Genomic DNA, 20,120 nt, shown 5'->3' on the forward strand with positions numbered 1-20,120 from the left:
GCCCCGCTTCCACTCCTCCTCCCCACCCCCCATGCCCCTGCCAGGCCACACCACGGCCTGGCAGAACGCGCAGCCCCCATTTCCCCCGCCCCCCCACTGCCGGGCGAGTGGTGCGGCCCGGTTGCCATGGTGACGGCTTGTACACGAGCGGGTGGGGGCGGGGCTGGAAGCATGGCCGCCTGGGCCAGGCTGCGCACGGGCCTGCCGGAGCTGCTCCAGGAGTGTTTCCATAGCAACAGGTAACGCTCCCTCCTCCCCCGCACCGGGCCTGGTCCGTGAGGTGATGGCTGCTGGGGTCCCAGCGATTCACTGAGCTGGGGTTGCATTAGCATGGGGCTGCACTGGCGTGGGGAAAACCCTGCTCTCCTGTCACTGCCCCATTCCGCCTTGGCACTGGTGACAGCCGTCCCTCTGCCAGCCCCGCCTTCCAGCACGCTGGCCAAGCAAAGCAAGAGCTACTGGCACCCCAGAACCAAAATCCAAGGCCCAGGAATGTCCCGTGGCTGGTCAGGGACAGCAGCATGGAGGCCAAATGTGGCTTGCTAGTTTGGGGACCCTGTGACGCTGCACCGCTTTCCCACGCACAGCCGGATCAGGAGCAGGTTTTCAAATTTGGGACAAACGTCTCATTTCCAGACATGCTTGGGACTGTCCTGGAACATCCAGAAGGAGGGGATCTCTTTTTAGGTAAAAGGGGCTGGGACAGGATATGAGGTCCGTAGAGTACAGCAGTTTTTGAGCTTTCTGGATGCGAGGCACCCCTCACTTAGGCTTGCCAACCCTCCAGGTTTGCCCTGGAGTCTCCAGGAATTAGATATAAACAGGGATCCTGGTTTTCTCTGATTAAAAAAAAAAAATCCCCAATTTTTGGATCAAAAAAATAACCTAAAATCCACATTTTTCCATGATTAAAATGAAACATCACTAAAATATATTTCAGAGAAATATTATCAGAGAAAACCAGGATCCCTGGATACTAGAAGACTTCTGAGAGTCACCCAGAAGATAAATGATAGGGCATTCATTAAAATAAATATTAAAGGTTGAATCTGCTTTATTCAGTAATCCAGTGGGTTTTTAAAATGTCATAGTAATGTGCGTTTGCCTTCCTGACATAAAGTCTACGCACCATCATCCATAACTGATATATGCAAGCGTGGGCACGTTTGCGGTTGCAGGCACGTTGGCCTTCCAGGAACCTTCCGAAATAGATTCAGAGTTGGCAGCCCTACCCTTGCTTGACACGAGATACCCCTCCATAACTGTTGTGAACTAAGTGGCACCCAATTTCACCAACCAATTTATATATTATCATGCTGATTTACTGACTCAGGGTCCGGGCACTAGGAGTGTGGGATCATCCAGCCAGAGACAAGCCTGAGTCTGGCTTATTTGGTCAGCTTATCTGCTTTACCTCCTCTCATCTTGCTTATCACCTCACATCTTGCAGCAACCTTCAAATTCAGAAGATCTGGTGGCAACCCACAGTGCCCAGGGACCCTGATTAGGAATCACTTAACTAGCAGGAAAAATCCACAAGGCAGGTCTTTGAGGACCCTCTCCCAACTGTTACCGTAGTAAGCGTGCTTAGTGCATTCTTTTGCCTTAAGTGTAGTACAGTTTTGTAACTGGCTCTTTCACTGGAAATTGCACTCTCAGTAACATTCCAAGGCCAAATTCTGACCTTAGGTCTGCTTAAATGACTTCCACTAAAATGAGTGGGAGCTGTGCATGGGCATCAAGGAACATAATTCAGCAGCTAGACCACTAGGCAGTCAGGTTGAATGTCAAACCAATCAGTACGCCATCTTATTGAAAGATATCTATCACTCCCTGTAATTTAAAAACCAAGCAACTGATTGTGTTTGATAGTGAAACTAGTCCCATGTTTTTGGGACTAGATAATTCCTAATTCAGCAAGTAGATGAATATTTGCATTTTTGACTGTCAGATCATGAATTAAATGCTAACATTGAATTAGTATACAAGCATAGTGTGTTCTACTGCCTTTAATTCTGCTGTTTCCAGTTCTTCAGCTTTGTTTATTGTCTCCCTTTGCCCTTTGTCCTAACCCTGTCCAATTAGGCCTCTCCTACCTCTCAACTCTTTATGTCTTTCCCCTAACTTCCTTCCCTGGGTTTTCCTTTGCCAGTTTCTCTCTGAGCATTTTTATATTACTCTCATCCCCCTTTCTTCAAACTTTCTAAAATGCTAGCTTCCAAAAAATTACAGTTATCCTGAAAGAACATGCAATTTTTAATGACAGTAGGATGCTAACAAGATATATATTTAACGCTACTGTTCGTTGACAAAAGTTCTATTTCCTGAAGCCCTTGGGGATGTCTTGGTCAAAATCCAGGAGGAAAGGTCCCTTTTAGGTAAGAGGGGCTGGCAGTATATTATGTCAGTGAAGGCTTGCTGTAGATTACAGTGGTTCTCAATGTTTTTAACTTGCACACAGGAGCTTAATAGATCGACCCACCTGCTTAAAATGTCATCATTTCAGAGAAGGCTAGAAAGGGCCACTAAATCATCTAGAGTGGCCTCATACATATCACAGTTGATTCATATGAGTTTAATGTGGGTAAGGAAGTGCGTGCAGGATTTGAATGCTCCATAGGCAGCATAATATGCAACACCAAAAAATAAGGTCACTAAGTAATACAACTCAAAAATATAGTTTCAGTATACTTACCTTGTTAGTTCTGTAAATTCTACTTGAATTCTCTTCATTAAAGCTATGCCATTGACTTCTTTAACATCTTTGGGATTGGGGGCTAAAGTTTTGGGGTTTCAGTAGAACTCATATACTGCCTAATTTGTGCAAGAACCATAGGGCCTGATCCACAGTCCACACAAGTCTATGGAAGCTTGTCAGTAACTTCAGTGGGCTTTAAATCAGGCTTTGTTTCAGCCCAAAGACCTTGTATTCATAACTAACAGTAAAGCCACTTTAGTGATAAATAACAGATGCTTTGTAGTTTTCTTCATACACTACCACCTTTTTCACTACACATTTCCCATGCAACAATAAAGTTCTTTGCAATATGTAGTGGGTATTTGAAAAGCCAGAGCTAAGTGACAATTTATTTGTCTTGGAGTTGCCAGCATGTTGTGTAATTCTACCTTTTTTTTCTTCCAGAATTACCTCAATTGGAAACATTTCAGTCTTTAGAACTGAAATAATTTTCAATAGTTACAGTGGATATTTTCATTTGGTTATATGAGTACTGTGATCACCTAATATTTTCTTAAGAGAATTCTAATTCTTTGCAGTATTGGTAACACATTTAGGACTTGATCCAGGCTAGCTAAGTGAAATTTTCATTTAGTTTCACTTGACTTTCAGTCATCAGGCTTTCTTTTCTATCACTCTTAATTCATTGTTACAATGCTGATCATAGTGAATGCATTTGGTATTCATGGCATATTTTATGCCTTGTGGATTCTGTGTGGATTTCTATTCTAATTCAGCACTAATTAATACATCATTAAGATAAAATGTTACTTGCATTTTTCACTTAAAACATAAGAAGTCTGTAAGTTTGTGACATTTGGCATGAGTACTCAGTATCTTGTATCTAAGAACTATGTTTCTCAGGTGATGGAAAAACATAAAATTAATAGAAGTCAGCATGTGAGTTACAACTCATCTAGCCCTGCTGTCTTTCTTTCAATGTTTTCAAGTTTTAAAAATTAGAATTCATATGGAAAAAAACCATAATTGAAGATATTTGTTGTTCCTTTGCACCGAATGAAAAACAGCATTCATTTGCATTCCTCTGAATTTATATTTTGATTGTTTTTGGTGCTTGATTACAAAATTGTTAAAATGGAGGAGAGCTTTTGCACTGTGCTTCTAGCAAGATTGGGGCCTTTGTTATCATGTCAGTATTATCTAGTAATGATGTGATACATTTTCTGTCATCTTGCTTAACTTTGAGAATAAGTTAAAATTAAAAATAAAAAGAACCAACAACAGCAAAATTTTAAAAGAATAGCCCTAAAACCACCCAAATCCTATTAAGAAGAATATATGGAGGGGTTTTTGTGGTTTTTTAGCTTAAATTAATGTATTGGAATGTTAAATTGCTAAAAGATTGTTTTAAAAATGTTTTCAGATTTGTAGGTCAATATAGAAAAACAGAACATGCTGCTGCTGTAAAAATCCAGAGCTGGTTTCGAGGATGCAGAGTCCGAGCATACATCAGGTATTTGAACGTGCATCAGACCAAATCATTGTTTGCTCTATTTAGCCACTATTTTCCAGAACTAATTTGTTTCCAAAATTTTTGTCTATTATACTTTACTTGGTGTCTCAGTCTAAAAATTACTGAAAATTTTCAAGAAAAAATTATTCTAACCCTTCCCTGGCCCCACAATCACAGCAGCAAGCAAGAATCTAAAGCCCTTGGGGGAGAAGCAATATATTTTATTAGACCAACTAAATAGTAGCACAAAAATTTCTTTCTTTGCAAGCTTTTGGGCCCAAACACCCTTTGTCAGGCAGAGGAGAATTCAAAGATTGTAAAAGTTCACCCAGGTAGAAAGGAAACTTCATCTTGCACAGGGGAGTTAAAGGATGGTAAGGTTCCCCTGGGTTTCAAAGTCCATTTGTGAAAAAGCTGCTGTGTAAGTATGTAAATTAGGCATAGACAAGGCTCCAGCAGGCTCCTTTCCTGAAGGTGTCAGATGTCAGGCAGGGTGTTGAACTGAAGTGAATATTCAGTTGGTCTAATAAAAGATATTGCCTCTACCTCAAGAGTTTTGTCTGTCCATGCTTTTTAGACCAACATGGCTACAACCTATATCCCAGGATCCAAAGCCCTGAATTCAGCAGTAGCTGCCAGGCCAGAGAATGACTAACCTGGCGTTTGGTGATAACATCAGCATCCCATGCCTGCTCAGCTTCATGTGGCCTGATTGGAGGCTTAAACCAGTGGTCACCAACCGGTTGATCCCCCAGACTGAGATCGACTGTCAGACACTCTGCATTGGGAGTGGCCAGGATGTAGTATGGGAGTGGCGGGGCATAGGAGATGCAGGATGCATGTGGCTGGGCTGAGCCACACCCCCTGCTGCTTGGGTGAGTGGGGCCCTGGCCAGACTGGGCCGGGCCAGGCCAAGGGAGGGTCAGAGCCCGGGTGGCTCATCCAGGCATGCAGTGGGGCTCCTCCTCTGCAAGCACCCAGGTGGAGGCCGGGGGGGCACGTGTCCCCCAGATCTGTGTGCAGGGTGAGGCTGCTGCCACTGCATGCTGGGCTTTGCACCCTGAGCCCAGCTTCAGCTCAGGGCTTGGGGTCCAAAGCCCAGGGCACAAAGCCTAGTGTGCAGCAGCACCCACCTTGTCCCACACACAGATGGGGGGAGGGGGAGCATGTGCTCCCCGGGCCTCTGCCGGGGTGCGTGCAGTGACAGGAGCCCAACCACACACCTAGATGAGCTGCCTGGGCTCTGACCCTCCCCCAGCCCAGCCCAGCCCAGGCACCACTCACTCCTGGGCTCCCCCCAACCTGCTGGGCAGAGGGATTGGCAGGGGGACAGGCTGGGCAGGGGGGCACAGTAGACCATGGATTGCCCTTTTCTTCAAAAGGTGTTCTTCACCTTAAAAAGGTTGGAGACTGGCTTAAACCCTCCTGCCTCTATCCAGTTCCTTCCTTTACTAAGCTTACATGCCACAGACAGCAGCTGCCTCTGTCACTTGTGGCTACTCCTAGGAATTTCTCACCACCCTCTTCCAGCTGTTTTCCACTACGCTGCTTTGGCTTTTACTCCTCAGACCTGAAGAATGTCTTGTATTCAGAACCTTGTCTAACTCTGTCCCAACTATACAGTTTGTCCAATAAAAGATGTCACTCTAAGAAATTCTTGTCTTTCACATAATTCCTGGACCATCACAGCTACATCACTCTAACACTACAATTTATGGTGAACATTCTTTGTGTTGGCCACCCCTGCTTTATAACATGCTCTAAGATATACTGAAGTGCTATATATTATTTGAAAAGTTGGGTGTGATCAGGTACTATGTTTATGCGCATACCTCACACACCTTTTTTTCTAAAAAAGTAGCCATCCAAAATTGGGTTGTGTATCTTAGGAAAGGAAGCTGATTTGAGAGCTGGAATGGAGGCAGGGGAATACTGGAATGGCAGCAAGGGCCTATGCACAATACCACCCCAGCCAGGGCTCAACCTTCTGTCTGTACAGAGCAAGGACAGAATCCTGTCACCAGCATCAGTTCTCCTACCCCTGCCAGAGAGCTGACTGCTATAAGTTTAACCCTCTTGCAGCCACTGTTAAATTGAGTGTAGCTGTTAGTGAAGCAGCAGGCGGAAGGAGAGTGATGCTGGTGATGGGAGTCTGCCTCAGCCAGAGGGTTGAGCACTGGCTGGACTGGTGTTGTGGCAGGGCTGACTGGAAAAATTGTGTTTTCGTAATTCTGCCTTTTCAAACAAGGTGTGCATCTTATTCAGGGGTGTGACATGCAAATAAGCATGGCGATTAAAAGCCATGGCCCCAGTGCAGGAAGACTTGCATGCATGGGCTTGATGGATCTAGCTACATTCTTAAAATGGCGTCATTTCAGAGAAGGTCAGAAAGGGCCACTAGATCATCTACAGTGGCCTTGCACAAATCACGGTAGATTGAGTTTCATCCAAAAAAATGGATTATGGAGTTTCAAATAAATAGAATAAGGTAAGGCAAAGATGTTTGCTAGACCAAATATTTGATTCTTCAGATAGCTACAATATATGCCACGGGCCACAACAGCATTCCACTAATATCTAAGATCCCTGCAATGGCAAAGGAATTTAGTAGGCAAGCAATACCCAGATGATCCTAGTAGGCAGTTGAAATCTACTGCAGAGGTAACCCTCATATCCCCCCTAATTTGTCCTGTTAGTTCTATCCCCAAATCTGGGGATCAGTATATCCCTGAGAATCTGATCAAGATGTACCACGACACTTAATAGTTCTCTGTACAACCTCAGGGCACTAGAGCACATTCCTCAGTGTCCTGTCTCCAGCCATGCCAATCTCAATGCTGCAGAGGAAGACAAAAGAAAAACAATCTCTAAAAAGCAAAATATGCAGTGGGAGAAACAAGTTCCTTCCCATCTCCTATAGGAGATCAACTAAAGGCCTGAAGAATGTGATGCATCATAATAAATGTCTCAATGCACAACTACAAATGTTATGATCAAACTGAAGGCACTGTAAACAATTCAGTTCTCACTGGGGCTCAGGGAAACTACAACTACTATTACAACTACAACATCAAAGAAAGGGGATGAACAAAGGGAATCAGGGCCTTGTTATACCTTACACTGTGAGCTGCACAAATGTTGATCAGTGTTAGTGCTAGCTTGAGTTTGGAACAGTCGCACTTCAGGCCAGCAGAGGCCTGGAGAACTGAAAGGAACAGACAGATCCAGCAGCCACAACTAAGCAGGGGGGTGGGGGGTTGCAGTGAACAGGGATTTGAGGTGCTGGAGGGGTGGGGGGCAGTAGTCAGGGGGGACAGTGGGCCCAATTTTGGCCAGCAGGGGAAACACGGTGGATAAGGTACAGAGTACCTATACATCAGTGCAACACAAGCTGGGCAGCATGGATCAGAGATTGCAGCAACACCCCTAGGTTTTTCTTTTTTTTAAATTTTACTTAAAAATACATTCCCTCCCCTTCCCCAACTGTTTCTGTCTTTCTCTCTGCCCTCTCTATTCCTTATAAGTAGTTATAAGTAGTCACAGATAAGCTAAGATAAGTTCTTATAGTCCATTATTGTAACAAGCCCCTTTTTATATCGTAAGTAGTGTTCTGTTATGTTTGTATTAATTTTTACTGTTTTATATTGATATTGTATGATTTAGGCCTGTTTCTGTAAAGTAGCCAAAGTAATGTCAAGTCTCCACCTTGTCTTGTCAAGTCTCCATTTTGTGCCCCCTGCCCAGGCATACTCTATTGTAATTATATTGCAACTGTGATTCATACCTACCCCTCCCATGTAAATTGGTTCTCGGATGAATGAGAGAGAATGAGAGTGCTTGAGACATAATGGGAGCAGACCTAAAAATAGCTCCTACTGAGTGATTGGACTATCAGCTTAATGACTGGACCGTCAACTTAACAACCCTACCATGGCCTTGCATTGACTGTCCCTGAAACCACAGGCCTCCTCCAAGGAGCAGAGACAAAACCCAGTATTTGAAAGATAAAGATCCCCCAAGAAACCAGTAACATGGTAACAAAGAACAAAATAGAAACCAGCAACTCCACCATTGTATCCCACTGGACAGTGAAGACACCTGTAACTACACGACCTCATCTGAGCAGGACTGGCCCTTGCCTGGGCATGTCCTTCCCATTGGAGTCACAGGTATCCCACCCTTATAAAAGGGGTGGTAGAATGTGACCTCCTTGGGATGCCCTCTCCATGTGGACTAGCACTACACCATGCCACCTATCCACCCAGAGGCCCTGCCGGCGACCTCCTCTGGACAACGCCTTGCTGGAAAAGACCCCAACTGGCAACTGAGGATCAACTAGCAGCCTGAGACCCATGAGACCCAATCTCATGTCTAACTCCCGTCCCTCTGTCCTCTGTCCCCCTCTGTTCCCCCGCCTTGGCTCTCTGCCACCTTTGACCCCTGTCCCTCTATGACCAGCTCTCCCTCTATGTCCCGGCTTTAGGCCTGTCTCATAATGTATATGTAAGTGAGAAAAGAGCAAAAGGGTATCTTCACATTAATGAGGTTGGCCCCAGTTTTTTATTTTTACAACGGAAAAATGAAAAAACTTGTCAGATATTTTTTCTAAAATGCTGTATTTTCATAAAATATTTTCAGCACCTTTGCATTTTGCCATTTGACAGGGAAATATTCAGTAGCACAAGTTTGACAAGGAAAAAGTTCCTGTGTAGATGTATTAGTTAACTATAGTCTTCATTAATGGCTTAACCAGTTATGCAAAAGCCTATTCTTACGTCTATTTTGTCATGCTTTGCTAATGAATAAATAGAATGAGATTTAGGGTATAGACAGGTGCATTGTTATCAAATAATGCCAATATAAGCTGTTATGATGTAACTGTTATGTCTGTATGCAGGAGTAGCAATGCAAATGTATCAAAACCATTGCAGCTTTAGACCTGTTCAGGGTTAAAGTTACATCAACAGGATCATTCAGGTGTAATAGTTATAACAGCACTTTCCTGAGTGGCAGCTTCCACCTATCTTTTAAAGCAGTTAAAAGACACATTTGTGCATAGCTTTATTGTATGTATGTTCATTATAACCTGTTTTTTTAAAGTCTATTGATCAATCATTATTTCATCCAAAACCCTTTTTTAGATACCTGAACAAAATGATGATTGTTATCCAGAAATGGTGGAGAGGTTATCAAGGGAGAAAACACTTCAGAAAGATGTTAAAGGTAGGAAATAATTTTTCAAATTATTGCTCCCCTTATGCCTTCCCCCCCACCATTTATCCCTTTGCTGCCTACTCCCACATGGTGCCTGAACCCATGGCACCTTGCCCCCTGTCACTTGCTCCCCTGTGATACTTGCACCTTCCCACCAATTTCCCCTTGGTGCCTATACTCCTTGATACCTGCCTCCCCCAAATTGCCCTCCTCCCATCAACACCTCCTGACTCCTGCATCCCCCAGAACTTGCTTCCCCTGTTACTTGCCTCAACCCTCTCCACACCCTCTGCTGCTTACCTTCCTGTGGCAACTCCCGCTGTGGCTGGGGCTCTGCTCTGAGCTGGGACAGGTTGCACAGAGAACTTGCTGCCTCTGGCCCCTGCCCCACCATGCGGCAGTGGTTGTAAGGGTGGCAGCCCCAGCTCCAGCCTCAGCCCTGGATTTGAGCTAGAGCTGCTGCCACTGCTGGCACCACAGCTGCATGGTCAGGTGGTGGTAGAAGCAAGAAATGCTCCATCCTCTGTGTCCCAGGCCAGAGCAGAGCCTTAGCTAGAGCTGCAATGAGAAGGTAAGCCACAGCAGGGGGGTGGAAGGGCAGAGATAGCAGCGCGGGACAGGTGTCAGGGTAGCAGCGGCTGCAGCTCTGACTCCAACCCCACGCCCAGGGTCAGAGTTGGAATTGTAACCACTGCTGCTGCCTCTGCCCCCAGCTTGTATTTGAATCTAAAACAAGGGCCCTTTCTCCCCATGTTGAATGGGGAAAAAATTTCACTATGGATTGGAGTAAATATGATATGTATATGCTTAGCTTTACTACCGGGTTGCTACTCCTGGTAGCACATGAATAAGTGTTTGTAGGACTGGAACCTTAGGCCCCAAATCAGCAAGGCGCTCAGATCATTGCAGTATTCTACCTATGCTTTGTTAATTGCAGGATTGGTGTTCTTGGTTGGAGGTACTTTTTCCTTGAAGTGCTGTTAATTCTGGAAAATAAAATAAGCCAGTGTCTCTACATATCTGTTCTGTGTTTTAGTGGTTTAAATTTCTCATTTAATGAACCTTGAAATATTTGAGGTTTTGCCTTGAGGCACACAGCAGATCACAGCCAATCTAATTCCCTTGACGGACTTGAAGATAGCAGAAATGCATGATAGCACGCTAGTTTAAATCTCTGTTAGAAGGCCTAGGAAATTAAGAGAAAAATACTTTGCCCTTAACACTCAGTGGTAAATTTTTTAATCAGTCTTCTGCTTCTCTGATTTACCAAGTTATGTTAATATTTTATATTACAATAGGTTTTAACTTGCTATTCATTTACTCTTTATTAACTTTAGTGAAACTGAATTGTTTTCTTTCTGTAGAAAAATAAACATTTACAGGAAGAAAAGAAAGGATCGTATTTTACATACTGTATATCAGAGATTGTACATCTTAATAAACCTTGAATCATCCTTATGGGCCACACTTTTCAAGGTACCTTCAGATTACTCCAATCTGTGTATGCTGAATGAACACACTTCATTTGGGTTCCACTCTAACATGTGGCTATGACCCAAATCTAAATCACCTAAGGAGCCTCCAGTTACTGCTTCCACTTACTTTGTTACTGCAGTGAAAGGATCGGGATCCAAATCAACAGGTTAGGACAGCAGCAGTGGTGCCCTTTTTTTGTTTAGTAGTCTAGCAGTAAGAGCACTTGCTCTAGGCCAGTGGTTCCCAACCTTTTTTTGCCATGACCTCCTGCTGGGGGTGGAGTGCAGCGGCAGCCCGGGGGGCGGGGGGGAGAAGGAGGAGGACGGGACCTCCCAACACACCACGTGGCTTGTCCTTTGTATGCGGTGCCGCCGGCCTTTCCCCAACAACGCTCATTTGCGTCGTGACCTGAGATTGGGAACCACTGCCCTAGACTTTGCTGCCTAATGACTCTCCATGAAGTGAAAATGAAAAAGAAAGAATGCGACTCTGTGAGATGGCAGAGAAAATACTGGGAGGAAAGAACACTCAGTTCTGGTCTCTGCTGCCAGAACTGTATATGCTTTTTACCTTGGATAGTGATCAGTTAATAACTCCCAGAAATTCTACCACACAGGTGAATTAGTGTCAAACTTCAAATGCGCTCTCTCTCAAACAGTAAACAATATAATCACTTTACTGCAATGCTATGGATAGGCTAATTAGCTGCATTGCTTCTTTTTTGGGTGGGAGCACACAAAGACCTACCTTGGGTAATTCTTTACAGTTTGCCTTTTGCTGGAATAGTTTCACATTAAAGTTGCATCAAATACTTTGTAGTTGTTAAGGTGCACCAAAGGATCAGAAAAGTTGGAACCAGTGGCTCTGAATTTTTGGGGAGTAATACATAACAAATAAAGGTGGAGAGCTATAAGTAAACCACCACTCCACATTTTTAAAACACAGTAAAATATGATTTACCATTCCAGATTAGAGCGTGCATCTGTCCTGTTTCTGACAGTAGCTAATAACCAATACTTTATAAGAAAACAAGGGCTCCGCATAAGGATTGTCAGTTGTACAGTGGTGAGCTTGGGCGCATCTTTCTTAAACCTGCTAAATTGTGCTTACACCTCTTTTACCAAGGAGGACTAGATTTGACAGTTTTCAAAATTTGGTTGTATAGTTTATCAGTTAGCTCTGCAATCAAATACAAAAAATGCTTGTTTCTGCTTGTGGAGATAGGTTTCCTCATTCGTTGCTTCTCAGACCTTTATGTCCTTGGATTCCCTGTGTAGTAACATATCACACAACCTTTACTAAACCACTGGCCTGGCTCCACTAACAATATTGGAAAAAAGTCTTAGTAATTAAGGACAATAGGACAATATTTAAGTTAAAATTATAGAAAAAAAGTGTGTTAAACTCCTTCAACAATTGTCTGAATGACTTAACATTAATTAAACACAATGATACATTTGACACAATAGGTTTTTTTAGACAAAAATTGGTAATTTCAAAATTTGTCTGATGATAATGACTAGACTGGTATCTGTTGCCAGCAAACAAGGCAAAGCATATGCACAAAATACCCATAATTACTTGATAATAAATCATTTTAATGATTATATGCAAAATTGTGAAATGTAAGTAGCACTGATGCGGAAAATAACAAAGGCTCAGGCTCATCAGATCTGCTATCCATATGTGCATCACTACTGGTATTTCAGTTGTTACTATTCATGTGTCTCCCACATCAAACTGCCCAAATCCAGTAAATAAAGTTAACTAATTAGATTGATAAATCTACGTGGTCTGTCTGCAAGCAAGTATTGATTCTTACTGTATTTAAAATATAGCTATGTTAGGAAAATATAAGTTTTTCAGGAATGTTAAGGTCATGGTAAAGTTCAGACTTGCTATATTTGGGCTCACACTTGTTATCATGCAGGTACTGGGGCCTCAAAATCTCATCACCTGCAGGAAGGGTATTAGCAGTAATATGATTATTATCAATATCACTAACGTTAGTAGTGTTATTGTTATTACAATAAGTCAGCATAGAACACTTGTCCCAGTGCAAAAAATGCCCTCTAAGACAAAAGAAATGTTAAGATTTCGGGACGGCATAATTAGGATTCAGCACTACATATGGTGAATATATTTGTTACTAACTTTAATGAGAACTGTGACTTCTTTTATTTGGATACTTTTTTGAATAGCATATCTCAGCACTGTTTTAAGGATAAATTCAAGAACCCTTATTAGTGGTGACTATCAATAAGTCTTCTTGAGTAAGTGCTACTCAATGGGTTAAAGGGCAACAGTAGATTTATACTATTTTCCAGTAGTCTCACTGGGTGCATCTACATGTGTGGCTTTGGTGCTATTGTTACTGTGCCATCATTTAGTACTTCCCTCTGGAAGTACTAAAAGATGGTGCAGTAGCAGCCCATACTGTGCTATGCACACCACACACAGTTATTTTTAGGCACTACATCACTGTAGCGATATGCTATAACAAGGGAGTGTATCACTATGGCAATGTAGCTATGGCATCACGGTTTTTGCCTGTGGACACTGTCAGCATAGCGCATTGCTATGGCAATGTAGTGTCATGCGTAGATGCACCCACTGACAGGCCTCAAGATGAGACAAATGATTAGCTTTGTACCAGCTAATCATTTCCCAATTGTACATGGAAACTTGAGGGATTTTTGGACAAAACAGTAAGAATAAAATTAATAAAACTATACAGCAAAAGTTGTGTTAACCGGAACCTTACAAGCCGGTTTGTAAGGGCTTGTAAGGGAAAAGTGAAACTGGAAGTGTCTGCTGTGGCACTTCTGGTTTTGTGGAGCCCACACGGCCTGGGGGAAAGCAGCCTGAGCTGCCAAACCCCCGTGGCCCATGGGCATAGCAGGCTGCGCGTGTCCCCCCTCCCTGTCCCTTGGGGCCCGCAGGAGGGGCGGCAACCTGGTGGGAGGGGCAGCAACACCCCAAACACAGCGAGACAGGTGGCGGCCTGAACAGGCAAAGACACCTGTTCAGGCTGCTCAGTTATCTGGCATATTTTGTTATCTGGCACCCTCCATTCCCCATGGGTGCCAGATAAAAAAGCTTTTACTGTAGTTTGTTATCCTTTATACATTGAAGGATTAAAAATAATGTTTAAAGTGGTATATTTTGGATTGATTCTGCCAGCACTGAGCAAAGAACCCACTGGGTATTCAAATTGTTGTTAAAGAAATTTTTGTGGGAGGGATTTTGGTGTGATTCACTGTGCAACTTGGGCCGCTGGCCTTCTGCCTGTATTTTCTCTGCATTTGTGCTGCCACCACTGGCTGTGACCTGGAACTTCCACCACCATTGGCTGTTATAGATCCATATGTGGTCATTGCCTTGTGGAATGTGCTGGACCAGTGTTATGAACTCATAAGTGAAATTAAGCAGAGAAGGTGATATTGGTGGGCCCTGATGGTATCTGGGACTATTTCCATTGATGCTAAGAGTGAAAGAGCAGTACTTGTCGGGGAGAAGCTGATGCATGGGTCCACTGCCAAACCATGGTTGGTCCGTGGCTACATCCATGGCAGGAGCTGCCTCCCTGAAGGTGTTTGCCCACAGGTTAGCAAATTGTGGTTGGATAGATGTAGGAATGGCTCCTCACTATGAAGAAGCGTTTCTGGGCTGGGGAGATGAGTAGTGACTAGTGGAAGTTGCTCATCATGGCTACCTCGATAATGAGCAGTGGCGCATGGAAGTTGCATGCGGTATGTCTCCAGATGGTGACATGGTGACAGCAACCACTAGACCCTGCAGCCTGAACAATTTTCTAGTGGTTGCTGTCACCATGTCATTTCAGTGTAGGCTTTAACTGCAGTTCTGCATGGGGATGGGAGAAAGAAGGAAGAAGCTACAGGGTCAACCAGCCAGCATGCCATTCAGGTTCCACTGAGAGTACTCCAGCTCCTCACCCATCACCCCCTATTGCTCGTCGTCTCTTTAACAAACCATAACAGTGGGCTGCCACTTACCACTGCCAGAAGCAGGATACCGTTGTCAGCTTTGTCTTCTGGGGCACAGGCTCCCTCTTATGAGAGTGCTGGCAGGGATGCTGAAGACAGTGGGAGGACAGGGAACTCCAGGCTCTTGTTGTCTGAACCTGGGTCCATTTCAGAGTCTGCATGGCTTGAGTGAATAGCCAGTTAGTCCATGCAGATCAGCAGGATGGCTTGGGAATCCACAATGTGGCTCATCGCCCAGCTTGCTCTGCTGGCCTGGAAGGGCTATGTTCAGCCACCTGTATTTGACTTGTCAAAGGGCTGTCTTCGACCACAGTTGCATCAGAGTCCTTAATCACTCTCCTGGGTGGCATGGCAGCTGTGTTCACTGCATATTTAGAAACAACATGTTGTTGACTGTGAAAATGAAGAACAGTTCCTCTTATTGGGTACATGAGACCCTGTGTGCACCTGAAATGCAGTTACCATCCTGTGTCTTTGCAATAAGCTGCCTGAACTTGGACCATCACTCACAATCATGTTTCCAGGTCACTATTTACTTTGGGATCCATTCACAGACCACCTTGTTTCAGTGACTTTAGTGGAACCACCCCACTGGTCCTCAATCTCGCCCTAGATGGCAGTGAGAACTATTACCTCCTCCCTGGTCCAGTTGCTGCCATGTATGATGCTTCAGGCTGTCTGAGAAGCCATGAAGGCGGGAGTATAAATGTGTATCTGATGACTTCACTGGGTCTGATGACTTCCCCAGCAGCTGGATGGTTGGGTGGGTGGAGGTGCCCAGCGATTGGTGATATTTGAAGTTGATTCAGTGGATACAGGTTGTGATGCTGATTTGGGGTCAGTGATGAGCATGGGAAATGTCTGGGAAGTTGCTATGCAAGGCAGCTAATGTGTAGGAGCAGTCATCTGGGTTGATCACCTCTGGGCAGTAGAGTTCTGTGATCAGGGCAAGAGTGACAGCACAGAGTCCAGTGGACCTGGCACGGCAGGGCAGAGCGGGGTCAGGCGGGTAAGCTTCTTGCCTCTGCAAGCCCTACGCTGCCCTGGTGAGGTGCCCCTGCCCGCCCAGCAGCAGCAAGGGGCACATCACCAGGTGTACAGGTGTACAGTACAGGACAACCCTATACTGTTGCCGCTGCTGCTGCTGGGTGGGCAGGAGGTGCCTCACCAGGGTGGTGTGGGGCTTGCAGAGGCAAGGAGCTTCCCCACCCCAGTCCACTCTGCCATGCCACACAGGAGTGCATGCAGCAGCTGGAAACCAGCTCCACCTCCCCCCACTCCACAGATGAGCTGCCCACAGCTCCATCTTGCTTCCCGTCCAGGGCCAACTCCTGTGCATTTTGGCCCCAGGGCCCAAGCCCCATGCACCACCTGGATTGGGCAGCAGCCCCAGCCCCAGCCCTGCCCAACTCCCTCCCTCCCTATGGGGGCCTCAATCCCCACCCTACTGGCCAGACTTACCTGTGGGAGCTGTTGTCCCCTGCCTGACCACCCTCCTCCCACTCCCCCCAGCCCCTTGCAGGCTGGAACTCTGCCAGCCTGCAGAGAGCTCTTTGCAAAAGTGGAAAATCCATGTGTTTCTCTGTTAAAATGAAACATCTGCATATTTCTTGTTCAAAGGCAAAATCTGTGGTTTTTTTCCATTTTTCAGTGGGAAATAGAAAACCGGGATCCCTGGCGATAACACAGAAGGAACTGTTAGCACCTCTTATCCCTTTTTTAGGGTTTTGTCCTGTGACAAAGAACAGCAATATCTGAACATTTGCACTTTTTCCCGTCCTGGGAAAAAAAAAATTCTTAAGAGACAAAGGTGATATTTGTTTGTAGCCTTAAGTGCCCTCAGCCTATCAAGAGAAGTACCAAAAAGGTGTTGCAAACTATCCTGGCTCAGTTTAACCAGCCATAAAAAGAACCCTGGTTTCCAAGCATGATTACTTGCCATTAAAAATGCAATTCATAAACTGGTTATCCCACATTGCTTTTGTATTTCGTTAAAGTTAAGAAAAGTTGTGTGGTAAAGCAATACTGAATTTATTTAACCCAACAGCTTCAGAATATTCTTAGGCCAGGACATTATTTCACTGTTGTGTTGTCTAGTTAATGCCATTCAGAAAAGGTTTATGGAGTAAAGAGTTAAGCTAGAGGAAACAAATTGTTCTAATGCACAAGTCTGGGGTTGAGTTTGCTGCTTGAAATACTTGTACATAGAAAATAAAACTTTTTTTCAATCTAATATATAAGAATCCCTGAATTTTGCTTCTATATAAAATATTACCCTTTGCTGTTGTTTCTGTTTATATTATTAGTGAAGCAGTATAATATTAAAATAAGCATTTAAAATGCACCTCAATTAAACTGCAGGAATTATGCCTTGCTTAATGTAATGAAGAAAGAGAATTTAAAATGAAGTAGCATCATTGTGTTCATTTGTAAATAACATATTGCAGCCAACTGTTTCTTAATTGCCCAGACTGTTGATAAATAATCCAGTCCTGCTGCTCTCCACAGACAATTTGCTTTGGATCAGACTAGGCAATTCAAATAGCACTAATTACAGCGAAACCCTTTTATAGTGAATTCCTCTGCCATGGGGGGAAAAAAATCACTATATCAGGGGAAAGCACTTTTGCCTTTGATTTGTGTCTAAAACATGAGAAAAACATAAAAGCTGCATGTTGTGCTAAATAAAGGACATACACTTGTTTTTAAAGTACTTATATTTTACTTTTTATGATACAACTGTGAATTATGTTCATTTTGCATTTGTAATTAGAGGGCGGAACAGATGTGAAAGCTTGGTTTAAAGTGATGTATCCATTAAAATAACCTATGCTGCCAAGTGATTGTTCAGTATAACAGGGGATTCGTTCATGAGGAGAGGAATTCTACTTTATTGGAAGGAAACCAGAACTTCAGAAAATGTTTTCTATATCAGGGGATTCACTGTAACATGGTATCATTGTATTTATGATTTTATGATGTTAAAATGAATATTAAATGAAACAAAATTCCCAAGGATTACTCAGGAGGCGGTTAAGTACATAACATTTAGTACAGATGGTTGGAAGGCACAATTTTGCTCCATCACCGCATCCGTATCCTTGAACGATTTTGACTGAAGACAGCATTTCTTTGAATTTTTCATTAAACCAGACGTCTTGAAATATGAATTCCTTTTATGTTTCTGTGAGTTTTGGCTAAAAGAACCCCAGTGAATAAATCATACAATACTACGTGTCACCAGCACTTGTGAATATTTCTGCTTTGTTATTCTACTCTCAGTAGAGCACCATTGATTATCAAACTCAGCGGAGAGCATTTTATGATCATATATCTCCATTAGCTCCTAGTTTGACTACCATAGATTTTTCTGGTTAAGCCTGCATTATGTATTAGGAAGCCTATCTCTTCAATACAAAGTTTGATTTTATTCTCTCTAAGCCTAGAACTCTTATTATGTATTATGTATAAAGATTCTTATCTTTTATATGTAAAAATAGGAGCACTGTCTTTGTGTAACTGAAATATATGCCATCTCTTTTTTTCTTGATTCACAGACAGCATATTTTATTATGAAGATGAATTTCTACAATGAAATGGCTGTCAGGGTAAATATTTCTTCACTTGTTAAACAAATGAAAAGTCAATTGTGCTCCGAATTTGCTTTTAATAAAATGAGCAAACCAGAATAATATAAACTTGATTGATATGCTGGTGATACCAGAAGGAAATAGTATATAGTTAAAAATTAAAGTTACTCTAAGTAATCTGGATTCTGTTTGAAAATTATAGACATTTTGTGTGTAAATCCTTGTCTGTTTTAAATATTTAATGTGCTTGAACCTATACGGTAATTTTAAAAAAATCGGAAATGTGTATATATGTGTGCCTGCGTGAATACACGTCCATATACTCGCAATCCTGGGAAAACACATGTTCTTATGATGTCATCAACTGTTGTAGGGGAGTACAAAGATGTCTGTTAGGGCATGGCATGACTCTGTAATTTGTTTACTGTATTGCTATGGAGGCAGTCACCCAGTTAGTACAGCAAGTACAAATTAATTGACTGAACACATTGTCACAACTGTGCTGACCTCATTGATGATATCATCCGTGATTCTTTAAACAGAGAAGAATGGAAACATCCTTGTACTTTAATAAAAATACAAATAAGGTTTATCAAAGGGAAAACTGCAAAAATCCACTATATATATATTATACTTACGTTTAGCATAGTGCAACCGTGCATTCTTGGGCTATTGGAAACTGCATGTAAACAACCATGTAACTTTTAAGTATGGAATTTGTTCTTCAACTGAGATCCTCATTACCCTCATATCATTCTGTGGGACCTCATAATACAGAGGGACCTCCCACATCATTCTATGGGACCTCATTGTATAATGGGACCTCATTCTGGTTATTTTATATGAAAGGACTGAAGCACTACAAAAGGTCCTAAAAATCCCCATATCTGTATGGAGAAGATTTCTCTGATTTAAGAACTATGGAAGACAAGTGTAAGGTTGCTTTTTGAGGATGCTCTCACAAGCTTCAGCACAGAAATTATCTTCAGGGGAGGATTGCAACATGCAGTGCTCTAGGGACTCTTATAGCTTAGCCCAGAGCACCTGCGGCTGACCCCAGGACAATTTTACTTCCACTAGGGATTCTTGAGATCCCAGAGCAGGTCAGGAGTAGGAGCACAAAGGTGATTTGAACACTCTTAGTTCCCACTTCCCTAGTTTTGTGCTGCTTTTTTCAAGAAACAGAACCTTACTTTCTGTAGCCACCTTACATATTTAGTGGAAATCCCACTCATTGCCAGTAGGCTCTAATTGCCCTACAGTACATTTTTGTTTTAGTTTATTGCTTAGTTAACTATTTTAAAAGCACATGAAAATAGGCTAAATACTCTACTATTATGAAATTGAATTCAGTAAGAAAGCACAAGTCAGCTCAGATATTAGTCAGATGCATCTTTCAGAGTTTCAGAATCAGGTTTCATAAATAGCTGCATACCCAAGTCTGCATACCCAAGTCCTGTCAGACCAACCTGGTGGCCTTTTACGATCAGATCACCAGATCATTAGATGCAGGGGTAGCAGTGGACATAGTCTTCCTGGACTTCCGGAAGGCTTTTGACACTGTCTCTCACCCCGTTCTCATTAAGAAACTGGGGGGCTGTGGTGTAGACACCCACACAGTC

The 20,120-nt window shown here is 43.2% G+C and overlaps 1 protein-coding gene across 1 annotated transcript in view; it reads left to right on the forward strand.

Annotated features, from left to right (window-relative positions):
* The first annotated feature begins 64 nt into the window (after window positions 1–64).
* The window catches only part of SPATA17 (spermatogenesis associated 17), a 192,867-nt gene continuing 172,811 nt past the window's right edge, over window positions 65–20,120 (forward strand). The window contains exons 1-4 of the mRNA XM_019516463.1: window positions 65–239; window positions 4,122–4,211; window positions 9,353–9,434; window positions 18,466–18,516. Of these exons, the coding sequence (XP_019372008.1) occupies window positions 127–239; window positions 4,122–4,211; window positions 9,353–9,434; window positions 18,466–18,516 (336 nt within the window). The 5' untranslated portion in view covers window positions 65–126. The remainder of the gene's footprint in view (window positions 240–4,121; window positions 4,212–9,352; window positions 9,435–18,465; window positions 18,517–20,120) is intronic.

This window comes from Gavialis gangeticus, unplaced genomic scaffold, assembly GCF_001723915.1.
Source record: "Gavialis gangeticus isolate Ggan-Ray unplaced genomic scaffold, GavGan_comp1, whole genome shotgun sequence".
Lineage (NCBI taxonomy): Eukaryota > Metazoa > Chordata > Crocodylia > Gavialidae > Gavialis > Gavialis gangeticus.